The 13,079-nt window shown below is 45.7% G+C and overlaps 1 protein-coding gene and 1 long non-coding RNA gene across 2 annotated transcripts in view; one reads left to right on the forward strand and one right to left on the reverse strand.

Moving 5' to 3' along the window:
- Positions 1-11,244, forward strand: part of LOC115125312 (serine/threonine-protein kinase/endoribonuclease IRE1-like) — a 28,009-nt gene extending 16,765 nt beyond the window's left edge. The window contains 17 exon segments of the mRNA XM_065010433.1: positions 492-753; positions 2,014-2,092; positions 3,447-3,606; positions 3,889-4,004; positions 4,102-4,305; positions 4,750-4,981; positions 5,175-5,265; positions 5,571-5,760; positions 6,004-6,103; positions 6,309-6,508; positions 6,737-6,884; positions 7,545-7,672; positions 7,819-7,942; positions 8,673-8,740; positions 8,830-8,912; positions 8,914-9,087; positions 9,417-11,244. Of these exon segments, the coding sequence (XP_064866505.1) occupies positions 492-753; positions 2,014-2,092; positions 3,447-3,606; positions 3,889-4,004; positions 4,102-4,305; positions 4,750-4,981; positions 5,175-5,265; positions 5,571-5,760; positions 6,004-6,103; positions 6,309-6,508; positions 6,737-6,884; positions 7,545-7,672; positions 7,819-7,942; positions 8,673-8,740; positions 8,830-8,912; positions 8,914-9,087; positions 9,417-9,828 (2,771 nt within the window). The 3' untranslated portion in view covers positions 9,829-11,244.
- LOC135564703 (uncharacterized) lies at positions 6,640-7,580 on the reverse strand. The gene is made up of 2 exons (XR_010461224.1): positions 7,484-7,580; positions 6,640-7,019 (listed from the first exon to the last, which is right to left on the reverse strand). It is a non-coding gene; the product is annotated as an uncharacterized LOC135564703 (long non-coding RNA).
- Positions 11,245-13,079: the final 1,835 nt, after the last annotated feature.

The following is a 13,079-nucleotide window of genomic DNA, read 5'->3' on the forward strand; positions in this document are numbered from 1 at the left end:
TAGACTCCATCTCATGCTACCACTAGAGTGGAAGCACCGCCAGCATTCAAAAGTGACCAAAACATCAGCCAGGAAGCATAGGAACTGAGAAGTGGTCTGTGGTCACCACCTGCAGAACCACTCCTTTATTGGGGGTGTCTTGCTAATTGCCTATAACTTCCACCTGTTGTCTATTCCATTTGCACAACAGCATGTGACATTTATTGTCAATCAGTGTTGCTTCCTAAGTGGACAGTTTGATTTCACAGAAGTGTGATTGACTTGGAGTTACATTGTGTTGTTTAAGTGTTCCCTTTATTTTTTTGAGCAGTGTATGATTCTCCTCTCTCTCCTCACGTTTCTCTCCCTCTCCTCACATCTCCATCTCTTTCCCTCTCTACCTCTTTCTATATATGTGTATTGTCCACCTCACGTCATCTTTCACATAGTTGCAATGATGCAATCCGTACACCCAGTTTACGTAACCCCCTCCTCTCCCCCTCCCCTTATAGAGATGGCCCACTTTGTCTCCAATGGTGACGGGCTGGTGGTGACAGTGGACAGTGAGTCGGGTGACGTCCAGTGGATCCAGAATTACAACTCCCCCGTGGTGGCCATGTACATATGGCAGCGCGAGGGCCTGCGCAAGGTGCCTCTCACCAACGTCGCTGTGGAAACGCTGCGCTACCTCACCTTCATGTCAGGCGAGGTGGGCCGCATCACACAGTGGAAGTATCCCTTCCCCAAGGAGAAGAAGCCCAAAAACAAGCTCATGTAAGTAGACTGTGTGATCGACAGTGGCTTCCCTTTAGTTACTCAGCAATGGAGGCACAACCCTGACTTAAGAAATGACTTTGTAGGTGTCTTATGCTTTCATAGAAAAACACAGACAATTGGATGAAACTTTTTCATTGTCACTTGTGTCCATTTTACCCTCATGTCATTGTTTTTCTATAGTAAATACCCCCAGGGGTGGGTATTTTGAAGTGTAGAGCTGACTACTGTTTTAGCTTGAACTTTCATGCAAATCTTCCCATAGCCATGGGCATTGAATGTGCATACACATATATTCTGCAATTTTGAAAATCGCAACAAATAAAGAAAACCCCTTGAATGAGCAGGTGTTTCTAAACTTTTGACTGGTACTGTATATATTTGCATATCTGGGTTGAGGATTCTGTCCTTATGTTTTAGGAATAGAAGCCCCACCCTTTTCTATAAACTATGTTGATTGGTTTCTACCAGCTCCATTCTATGCTCAGCAAGACTCCCAAGCAGAGCCTCTCCCCTTTAGCATTTGCCACAGCATTTCTGCCAAGACCATTCTCCTTTGACTTCTGTTGAATTAGTTTCACGCTTATTTAGCCACTTCCTTCTCTCTTATGATTAATTAAATAATTTACTCAGAATCTCTGTTTTCCTTCAAGGCATTTATTTTGTTAACAGGGGTCCCTTTTGAAAATGCTTTAACTGAACTCTTGAAGTCTCACAAGTAATTTATGATGGGTTGAGTAAGTTGATTTTGCAAGCAGCACGTGTTACGGTTGATCTCCCCATCCTGAGAACAGGGGTTGGCCCCATCTCGTGTTAGAGCTTTGATATGCATTCCAGGGCTCTGAATCATTGATGGGGTGTATTGAAGATCTCTTTATATCTATGTTTGATGATTGCATGAGCCAGTGGTGGTGTAGTCAGGACTTGTAGAGGTGTTTCATTTGTTCATAAAGTGATACATATCTAACCAACACAGGTGGACTCTTTCAGTCATGGTTTCACAATACAGTTCTGTACTTCTATTTACACCAGCTTTCAGAAGAAAGGAGAAATAATAGTTTCAGTGGGTGATCTTGTAGTGTGTGTGTGTGAAATTGTCTGTTTGTAACCAATAGTGCAGTTTTCTGACTCAAGTCAAAGCGGTCTACAGTATAATAGAGAATCTCCCTATTCTAAATGTCCTGGTTGAGGTAGACTATTAGGCTTCTCTTCCTTGTTTAAAGCTAACATTAAGACTATCTTGTTCTGTTGTCTTCACAGGGCCACACTCTACGTAGGCAAGTACTCCACCAGCCTGTACGCATCGCCCTCCCTGGTGCATGATGGGGTCACGGTCGTGGTGAGTGGCACTAGGCTCTTCTGTGTTAGAACAAAATGTGACATTCCGTCTAGAATCTAGAACATCATCAAACAACTGGAAGCTTCTGGGACCTGATCTCGTAGACTTAGCCCAAGATCAAAGATGTGAGTTAAAAGTCACAGGGACCTGCAATAGTGTTGGTTTGATTGTTTACCTGACCACAACCCAGGTCACAATCCCCTCAGGCCTGGGTCCCTGCAGCACAGAGGAACATGAGATAGTATCAGCAAGACCCCTTATTTCTATCTATTTACAATAAGATGTTGACATTAATTTGACGTAATCCGTTTGATATTGACATCCCACTTATTTCAGTTTCCTTCTAAGTAGTAAAGGATGGATTTAGTTTCTGTCAATATTTAACAACATTAAACTACATGTGGACACCCCTTCAAATGAGTGGATTCAGCTTTTTGAGTGCTGAAGCGTGTAGCGCATAAAAATCACTTGCCCTCGGTTGCAACACTCTCTACCGAGTTCCACACTGCCTCTGGAAACACAAGCCTAAGGTCACCATGTGCAATGCCAAGCGTCGCTGGAGTGGTGTAAATCTCGCCGCCGTTGGACTCTGGAGCAGTGGAAACCTGTTCTCTGGAGAGATGAATCACGCTTCACCATCAGGCAGTACAACAGATGAATGTGGATCTGGTGGATGCCAGGAGAACTCTACCTGCCTGAATGCATAGTGCCAACTGTACAGTTTGGTGAAGGAGGAATAATGGTCTGGGGCTGTTTTTCATGGTTCAGGCCCCTTAGTTCCAGTGAAGGGAAATCTTAACGGTACAGCATACAATGGCATTCTAGATGATTCTGTGCTTCCAACTTTGTGGCAACAGTTTGGGGGAAGGCCCTTTCCTGTTTCAGCATGACAATGCCCCAGTGCACAAAGCGAGGTCCATACAGAAATGATTTGTTGAGATCCGTGTGGAAGAATTTAACTGGGCTGCACAAAGCCCTGACCTCAAACCCATCGAACACCTTTAGGATGAATTGGAACGCAGACTGCGAGCATCAGTGCCTAATCGTCCAACATCCGTGCATAATGCTCTTTTGGCTAAATGGAAACAAGTCCCTGCAGCAATGTTCCAACATCTAGTGGAAAGCCTTTCTAGAAGAGTGGAGGCCGTTATAGCAGCAAAGGGGGGACCAACTCCATATTAATGCCCATGATTTTGGAATGAGATGTTCGATGAGCAGGTGTCCACATATTTTTGGCCAGGTAGTGTATATTAACATTGAACTACTTAGTACTTGAAAAGGATGTCAATCACTAGGTGACTTCCCTAGTTTAAAAAAAGGTTCCATAATCTAGTGGTTTGTGTGTCTCCTGTAGCCCCGCGGCAGCACCTTCCCCATGCTGGAGGGTCCTAACAGCCAGGAGGTAGCAATGGAGGAGGAGTGTGTGATCACCTCCAGGACCAGCGTCAAATTCAACTCTGCTCTGAGGGAACGCAACCGCATCAACTTCATGAGGAACCACCTGCTCCTCATAGGTAGAGAACACTCCTCTTGTGCATTTTCCCCTCCCCAGTGTCTACCTTGTGTTATTATAGTGCCCTCTGCTGGATGCTCAGTTAGTTCTCAAATGTGGAGCACAAGCATTGTCCAAGTCCATACACTTCAATGCAGTTGTGGCTGTAGAATAAGGATGGAAGTTGGTTTTCAGTGATGTCAGCATGATAATGATTTAAGAATATGTTATAGATGTTATTACACACACTGTAATATCATCATAGTGATGATGCTGATGCTGGTTGGATGCGTTTCTCTCCCAGGTCATCATGAGACGCCTCCTGATGCCCATAACAAGATCCTGGAGAAGTTCCCTGACAGTATCCCACGCCAGCAGGGCAATGTCATCCCCCCCACCACAGAGAAGACCCTAGAGGAGGTGTGTGTTTCAGTCCTTCAGCATGCCAACTAACCTCTCCTCTTTGATTTGAATTTGTTGGGGTATAAAAAATATCTTCTCCCTCGTCCTCCCCTAGAAGGTGAATGAGAGTGACATGGGAGAAGGCCCCACTGTGGGCCCCAGCCCCCCGGCGGTCACCTCCATCCAGGAGCAGCCGGGGCGAACCTCACAGGTGAGGGTGGAGGCCCCTGTGGACTCTATGCTTAAAGACATGGCCACCATCATTTTCAGCACCTTCCTCCTGGCTGGCTGGGTAGCCTTCATCATCATCTACCCCAAGGTGAGGGAGCACTGACACCTAGTGGTGATCTGGTGTATGGCTGTTACTACCTGGCTGTACAGATTGTCAGTCAACAAGCTGAACATGAGTGATGAAAATGTATGAAGTAAAGCCACAGTTTAGTTCCAATATGATGGTAGCCTCTGTGTTAAATGTAGGAAGCCACAGTTAGTTCCTGTAAAATGGTAGGCTCTGTGTTAAATGTAGGAAGTAAGGCCACAGTTTAGTTCCAATATGATGGTAGCCTCTGTGTTAAATGTAGGAAGCCACAGTTTAGTTCCAGTATGATGGTAGGCTCTGTGTTAAATGTAGGAAGTAAGGCCACAGTTTTGTTGAAATGCTGAGTTATGGATATAACACAAACCTGACTTGAACACTATAGCTCACTTATACATGTACTTCTGGTTTACACACACCCTCTATTCTCCATCTCTCCTCTCCCAGAGTGTTCACAAACAGCAGCAGCTGCAGCATGAACAGTTCCAGAGGCAGTTGGATGAGCGGCTGGATCTCCTGAGGAGACAGCCGTTCTCTCCCCCAGGGACCGACCTGCCCCTGCTGGCCCTGGACGCTGACTCAGACCACAGCAGTCCCAATGGCACCCCCCGTGCATCCAACCACTCCAACCTGTCTGTGCCCGAGCTGGGCAGCTCCGCCAACGAGCACGAGGACGGAGGTATGGAGGACACAAGTGGATACACACATTGATAAAGACAACACACATTGATGCGCACACAATTACTCACTCACACACTTACAGTAGGTCTAGCACTGCTCTGTTCATCTTGATGCCTGGCAATTGTTTTGAAAAGGAGAGAAGAAACTCTTCTGATTCCAATATCTGATGTGCTTTTTTTATGGTTCATCAGATGAGGACTCCAACATGGTCAGAGTTGGAAAGATAACGTTCCGACCCAAAAATGTTTTGGGACACGGTGCAGAGGGAACCATCGTGTATAAGTAAGTCTCACCCCAGGCTAATGTATCTACATTTTGTAACAAAGTGAAATTAAAGTCAAGTGCCTTTTTGAGGCTGCTCAGTTAGTTGTTCAATCATCTCTACTCGTCATACAGACTCTCGAGAGTCTTTGGCCGCATCCCCATTATTTCTGTGCAAGTGGGAAGAGAATTGGGACACAACCTTAGTTTTTCATTTACTTTGATAAATGTTCAGTTTTACAAACATACAGACAAGAACTCAACCTTTCTTTGTAAAGTGTCTGTTTTGGAATGTTCTACTAATCTTCCCTTGCTCTGTCCACCAGGGGTCAGTTTGACAACCGTGCCGTGGCAGTCAAGAGGATCCTCCCAGAATGCTTCAGCTTTGCTGACCGTGAGGTGGACCTGCTGCGCGAGTCGGACGAGCACCCCAACGTCATCCGTTACTTCTGCACAGAGAGGGACCGGCAGTTCCAGTACATCGCCATAGAGCTGTGTGCCGCCTCACTGCAAGAGGTACTGCAGCCTCACTGACCACCAAACCAAGGGGTCTGCAACACCCGGCGCACAAGCCAAATGCGGCGCACAAGCCAAATGTATCTGGCCCTCCAAAGTTGTCTTAAGCCCTACAACACCCTCTCTCTTCCTGACCTTTCAGCTTACGCTCTCATTCATTTATTAATGAATTCATCCTCTTAAACTTGCTTCTTGTTACTTTTACTCACTCACTGCATACGGACTCTTTGTTTCCTCTTTCAGTATGTGGGGAGACAGGATTTTGATCGGCATGGACTGGAGCCTGTGATGCTGCTGCAGCAGACCATGTCAGGGCTGGCACACCTGCACTCCCTCAATATAGGTAATCATCACAAGATGTGCACCTCCACTAGGTTTTAATATAGGTTTTCATGAAGAACAGAAAGGTTCTTACCATACAGTAATATTTTCAATAAGATTCACAAGACTACTGCAGCTGGACTAGGTACAGTAAACATCTAAGATCTCCTAGGTTACAGGTTATTCTTCCAGTCTGATCTGATCTTCTCCACTCTTCCCGTCCCCAGTGCACAGAGACCTGAAGCCCCACAACATCCTGGTGTCCATGCCCAACGCCCACGGTCGGGCGCGGGCCATGATCTCCGACTTTGGCCTGTGTAAGAAGCTGGCGGTGGGCCGACACAGCTTCAGCAGGAGGTCCGGGGTGCCCGGCACCGAGGGGTGGATCGCCCCAGAGGTCCTCAGTGAGGACTGCAAGGACAACCCTGTGAGTGGTCCCTCTCTCTACTGGACACATGACTGGTCCTGATTTTACAGATAGCAGCTGTCATGAAACAAAAGCCTGTGTGACTGTCGCTGTCTGATACTAATTTAAATTGATGTGAATGCAGTTCACTGTTACATACTTATCTTGCCTTTATCAAAGACATTGATTGCTAACCATCAACAGAACGCCATTATTGAACTCCCAACCTCTCTCTCTCTTCCTCTGTAGACGTGCACGGTGGACATCTTCTCTGCAGGCTGTGTGTTCTACTATGTGGTGTCCTGGGGATGTCATCCCTTTGGCAAGTCTCTGCAGAGGCAAGCCAACATACTGCTGGGAGCCTACAGCCTGGACCAGCTACAGCCCCACAAACATGGTGAGGACATCACTTCCTGTTCTCAGACCCACAGGAAGGCGGTGAGGGGAAGTTGGTGTAGGATTGGTTTGATTTAAACCAGGATGTTGACTGTCTAAGAAACAGTTGTTTCTTGTTGGTAAGCATCAGTTCAGCCTTTGAAAGTACAAAGAGAGCAATAAAGTTTACATTGGACAGTTTTGGTAAAGGCAGTATTAGAGTTATTATAGACAGACGGGGTCCTGATGTTATTGCAATTTTGTTTAATGCAAACCCAAACATTGACAATCAGTTGTTTCACATCAGAGACCGCTGTTGTGGAAAAGTTGATCCAAAGATTAGGCAGAGACTAATTTATAATAGTGAATCTTTAATGCAGACGAGAAGCTGCTAGGTAGATCCCTCACTGAAGGAGCTCCAAGAGTAAATGGCTACATGTCCCTTATATAGTGGAAGGTAATAATACAATCATATTGTTACAAGTTATTTTATACAAGCAACAGTTCCAGAACACAATGGCCTTGTTATAGGGTGCAGACATAACAGGAGTTATGAAATGCATAACATCACAGTCCAACACAGAATAATAACATAACTCTTGAGAAGTGACAATAGCTCACCCCAATTCTGCCACAACACCGCCCCATAGTGACTGAGAGTGTTTGGTCTTGTCTTTCCCAGAGGACATCGTGGCCACAGACCTGATAGAACAGATGCTGAACATGGAGCCCCAGAGGAGGCCTTCTGCTGAGAGCGTGCTCAAACACCCCTTCTTCTGGAGCCTGGAGAAACAGCTGCAGTTCTTCCAGGTCACTATCAAATCCAATACTTTTCTAATTAAACTGTTCCACATAAATCAGTATAGCACGAAATGCAACTGTGAACGGAACATTTTCCAATAACGACATCTTCTTTTTTAAATAAAAACCCATATTTCATCTTGTTTCCCCTGTAGGACTTGAGTGACAGGATAGAGAAGGAGCCGCTGGACGGACCAATCGTAAGGCAGTTGGAGCGAGGGGGGCGGGCCGTGGTGAAGCTGGACTGGAGGGAACACATCACAGTGCCTCTACAGACCGGTAAGAGACTGGCCTGAGATCAGTTGTAGCAACAACCACATACCAGTCTTACAAGACTTTGTCCATGTCACTGGTAAAGAGACTGCTCCGAGTTCAGTTTTAACCCTACTACTATGCTAGTGCCTTTAATAAATTAAAGGGTACATATTTAATTAAGAAATGATGACCTACTACAGTTTTATACTGAAAACCTGATTAATAGTTGCCCAGTTAGGGTTAATGTTTCTCAAGTGCAGAAGAGATGTGAGTGTAGTCATTGATATAAAATGCAGTGACTGTGGATGTGGTTTGCATTTCCTGTCAATCCAGACTGCAGCATTTAGCTGAGCTCTTCTCAACCTGAAAGGCTGCTTTGCTTCCTGTTGAGTGTTCATCTGAATAGGGTTGTTTCATAGGGTTGTTCTAATCTTAATATGCCACTGTATGTGAAAGAAATGGTAAGGGAAGGTTTGCTGTGACTGTTGCATTCATGAGTTTTTCATTTGCATGTCAGTCATTTGTCTATTTAGCTCGTTGGTATGTTTTAGTTTTCATGCCTTGTGGAGAACTAGTCAGCTGAAGATTTCCTGACAGGTAGACTATATTTATAGGATATCGAACTTTAAACCAGGACATTGAGGTATTTCAATCTTGCTGTATTATGAGACTTTTAGGATAAATTATACATTTTAGGATAAATTATTAGAATGTACTGTGTGGATTACTCATTGCATGTATTTTCTCTTGGCAGACCTACGCAAATTCCGGTCGTATAAAGGAGGGTCTGTCAGAGATCTTCTCCGTGCCATGAGAAACAAGGTATGGGTGTCTTTCCAGCTAAATGATGCGTGTTTACCAGAGTTAGATGTCCGTGTATATGAATCCTTCTTCTTTTGTCCCTCCTTTAGAAGCACCATTACAGGGAGTTACCAGCTGAGGTCCAGGAGACTCTGGGCTCCATCCCTGATGACTTTGTCTCCTACTTCACCTCCCTTCCCCCACCTGCTGCGCCACACCTACCTGGCCATGCGCACCTGTGCCCACGAGAGGTCATTCCTTCCCTACTACTCCAGCTCAGAGCAGCTCTCCTGGATATGGACTCCCTACACACACCCCGAGACCACCCCCCCTGCAGACCACACGCCGCAGCCAGAGGAACCCACACCTCAAACACAGTACCCTCACAGCCTGATAAGGTGTCAAACACAGTACCCTCACAGCCTGAGAAGGTGAAGCCTGAGAAGGTGTTAAACACAGTACCCTCACAGCCTGAGAAGGTGTTAAACACAGTCACAGCCTGAGAAGGTGTCAAACACAGCACAGAGAAGGTGTCAAACACAGTACCCTCACAGCCTGAGAAGGTGTCAAACACAGTACCCTCACAGCCTGAGAAGGTGTCAAACACAGTACCCTCACAGCCTGAGAAGGTGTCAAACACAGTACCCTCACAGCCTGAGAAGGTGTCAAACACACTACCCTCACAGCCTGAGAAGGTGTCAAACACAGTACCCTCACAGCCTGAGAAGGTGTCAAACACAGTACCCTCACAGCCTGTGTCAAACACAGTACCCTCACAGATGGGTCAAAGCACAATTCCATCCACAGACCCCATACAGTCAGTGACCGGATCAGACTCTACACCCATACAGTCACTGTCAATCACAACAACCCCCCCACAGTCAGTGCCAACCACATTACCAGCAGAGCCAGTATCATCCACATCATTACCAGTCCAACCAGTACTGCCTACATCACCCTCATCCACACTGCCAGACCTGCCTCCACAGACAGTGTTGCCCTCAGAACCCCCCACACAGTCAGAAACCCCCCTTACAGATCCCATCCCACCTGAGCCACACATACTGCCAGTGCCACATCCAGCCACACCGGACACAGAGCCTGCCTGAGAGCCGATGAGGGGTGGTGGATGAGTGCTGCACAGAAGAGCATTGCCTTACGAGTGGACACATACTGGTGCTCTGTTGCTCTGTCCTGTGCTGGTGAGGACCAGGCCTGCAGTGCCTGGGAGCTGCCGACAGGGGGGAGCAGCAGCCCAAACCAAGTGCCTTTCCTGCTCGACTGAGACAAAATGGCTCTGAATGGAATCGTCCCAATGTCCCTCGAAGCATCAAGAAGCCAGGGCTGAAATGAACTAGTGGGGGCTGTAATGTGTAGTACAGAGAGAATCTGTTTTATTTGCAATGGAGTCCCTCCTAATGTCAAGTATTGTGAGGTATTCAAGTATTGTTGGGCACAAAATACTTGGCAAAGCAAGGGAGGAATTCTTCTGTTGATGTTGTTGAAAGACAAGTCGACAATGGTAGTTTTACTGTGGAATCTTATTTCTCTTAATGAGCCTATTCACTGTAAAGAGGTGTATATTATTGTATAGGTGATGACTTGATAATGACTATCATTGATAAATCATGGGATGTGGCCATTGTGCCTTTCTAAATAACACTGTGTTATGTATGTGAGCTCTGTGAGGGTAGATGTGTCTGGAATAGTTTTGCTTGCTGCTGCAGATGCTGCTTTTCTCTCTTGAATCAATACTATTTCAGTGCCCGTCTTCCTGTGCAGGCGAGGGCAGATGGTCCAAAGGGTGTTTGAACTAAACACTGGTAAAAGCATAATGTGTTTATCTTTTCTACTTTTAACTCTGATAGCTTTGTGCTGTACATAAGGCACAAGGCAATATGTGATCTGATTGTGTTTTTATTGCAGGACATCACCCAAAGTCTTGTTTGCTTGACCTCTGACTCACCAGGCCTTTACTAAAACTGGTTCAGCTACAAGTCATGCAGGATGATTACAGAAAACATTCACTTCACATTCTGGTTTTTGCTGTCAGAGGAATGGTGTTTTCTCATCCTAGCTTTGTTGAATGATGATCCAATGCAACATGTTTTATTCAATCATATTGTCTGTATAATGATTGGCAGTTAAATAGGTCTTCATTTATTACATTAATTAACTGTTAAGAGTTTGTTAATATTTGATTTTTTAAGTGGAATACATTTACTTCAGGTTTATTTTGTACTGTTCATTGTACATCAAAAACCCCAAGAATGTACAGTATGTTGTCTAATGCAAGCTGTTTAAAATTAAGTGAAGAGGGTTTTGTGCAAAAGTGAACAGTAAATCTTTTGCAGTCTCGCCTGACGATGCCTTTTACTGTTAAGATTTCATTTCTAACATGCCATCCTGAATGCAAGAATAGTTTGTTTTATGATATTCCTTTTTCAGTTTTGCATGTCTCCTTTTGCCAACATGTCTGCCATTGTTGGAGTGAAAATGCCAAATTAAATCAGCATTAATATCTGTTACTGTGTTAGTTTGCAGATATTTTGAGCTTGTGGAACTAATGCTGCATTCATAACCAAGTGGGAAGGTGGTATTTACCATATACTGACTGGGAAAATCCACTTGAACGCACCTACAACTTCTAATTACTAGTGGGAAACTCATCGATCATCCCTGATCTCGGCTTCTCCCACATGCTGACCTCTGACAACACCTACGAAGGAAGAGACTTCACCAACAGCAGTTTCGGCAGTTAAATGTAGCACAACATTTATAAAAAGCAATCTATTAACATTTTTTAACTTGAATTTGTTAACAACCATGAAAGCTGTACTTTTAGTTGGTGAATTATGATTTGGTGTAACAATGTATGCAGACCCTTTTCTATGCAACAGCCTCCTATGTGTGTTTACCTGATTTAGATGTCTGTGTATATGAATCCTTCTTTTGTCCCTCCTATAGAAGCACCATTACAGGGAGTTACCAGCTGAGGTCCAGGAGACTCTGGGCTCCATCGCTGATGACTTTGTCACCTACTTCACCTCCCGCTCCACACCTACCTGGCCATGCACACATGTGCACGAGAGGTCATTCCTTCCCTACTACTCCAGCTCAGAGCAGCTCTCCTGGATACGGACTCCCTACACACACCCCGAGACCACCCCCCCGCTGCAGACACACACGCCGCAGCCAGAGGAACCCACACCGTCAAACACAGTACCCTCACAGCCTGAGAAGGTGTCAAACACAGTACCCTCACAGCCTGAGAAGGTGTCAAACACAGTACCCTCACAGCCTGAGAAGGTGTTAAACACAGTACCCTCACAGCCTGAGAAGGTGTCAAACACAGTACCCTCACAGTCTGAGAAGGTGTCAAACACAGTACCCTCACAGCCTGAGAAGGTGTCAAACACAGTACCCTCACAGCCTGAGAAGGTGTCAAACACAGTATCCTCACAGCCTGTGATGGGGTCGAGCACAATTCCATCCACAGACCCCATACAGTCAGTGACCGTATCAGACTCTACACCCATACAGTCACTGTCAATCACAACAACACAACCATATTACCAGTATCATCCACATCCTTACCAGCCAAACCAGTACTGCCTACATCACCCTCGTCTACACTGCCAGACCTGCCCCCATGGACAGATGCCCACCCAGCCCTCAGAACCCTCCACACCCTCAGAAATCCCCCCTACAAATCCTGAACCACCAGTGCCACACAGGACACGGAGCCTGCCTGAAAGCCAGGTGATGGGTACGGCACAGAGGAGCGTTGCCTTGGGGGTTTAGGCTGGGTTTCTGTATAGCACTTTGTGACACCTGCGGATGTAAAAAGGGTGTTTTATAAATATATTTGATTGATTGCCTTACGAGTGGACACATACTGGGGCCCTGTGGCTCTTTCCAGTGCTTGTGAGGACCAGGCCTGCATTGCCTGGGACCTGCCGACGGGGCAGCAGCAGCCCAAACCAAGTGCCTTTCCTACTCTACTGAGACAAAATGGCTCAGGATGGAACCGTCCCAAGGTCCCCCGATGCATCAAGAAGCCAGGGTGGAAATGAACTAGTGTGGGCAGAGAGAACCTGTTTTATTTGCAATGGAGTCCCACCTTATGTCAAGTATGGTTGGGTACAAAATACTTGGCAATACAAGGGAGGAATTCTTCTGTTTATGTTGGAAGATTTAACAATGGTAGTTTTACTGTACAACGTTCCCTCAGTGAGCCTTTTCACTGTAAAGAGGTGTATATTTTTGTATACGTGACTACTTGATAATGACTTGATCAATGATAATCATATGTGGCCATTGTGCCTTTTTAAATAACACTGTGTTATGTATGTGAGCT

The sequence above is a fragment of the Oncorhynchus nerka genome, linkage group LG26, assembly GCF_034236695.1.
Source record: "Oncorhynchus nerka isolate Pitt River linkage group LG26, Oner_Uvic_2.0, whole genome shotgun sequence".
Taxonomy (NCBI): Eukaryota; Metazoa; Chordata; class Actinopteri; order Salmoniformes; family Salmonidae; genus Oncorhynchus; species Oncorhynchus nerka.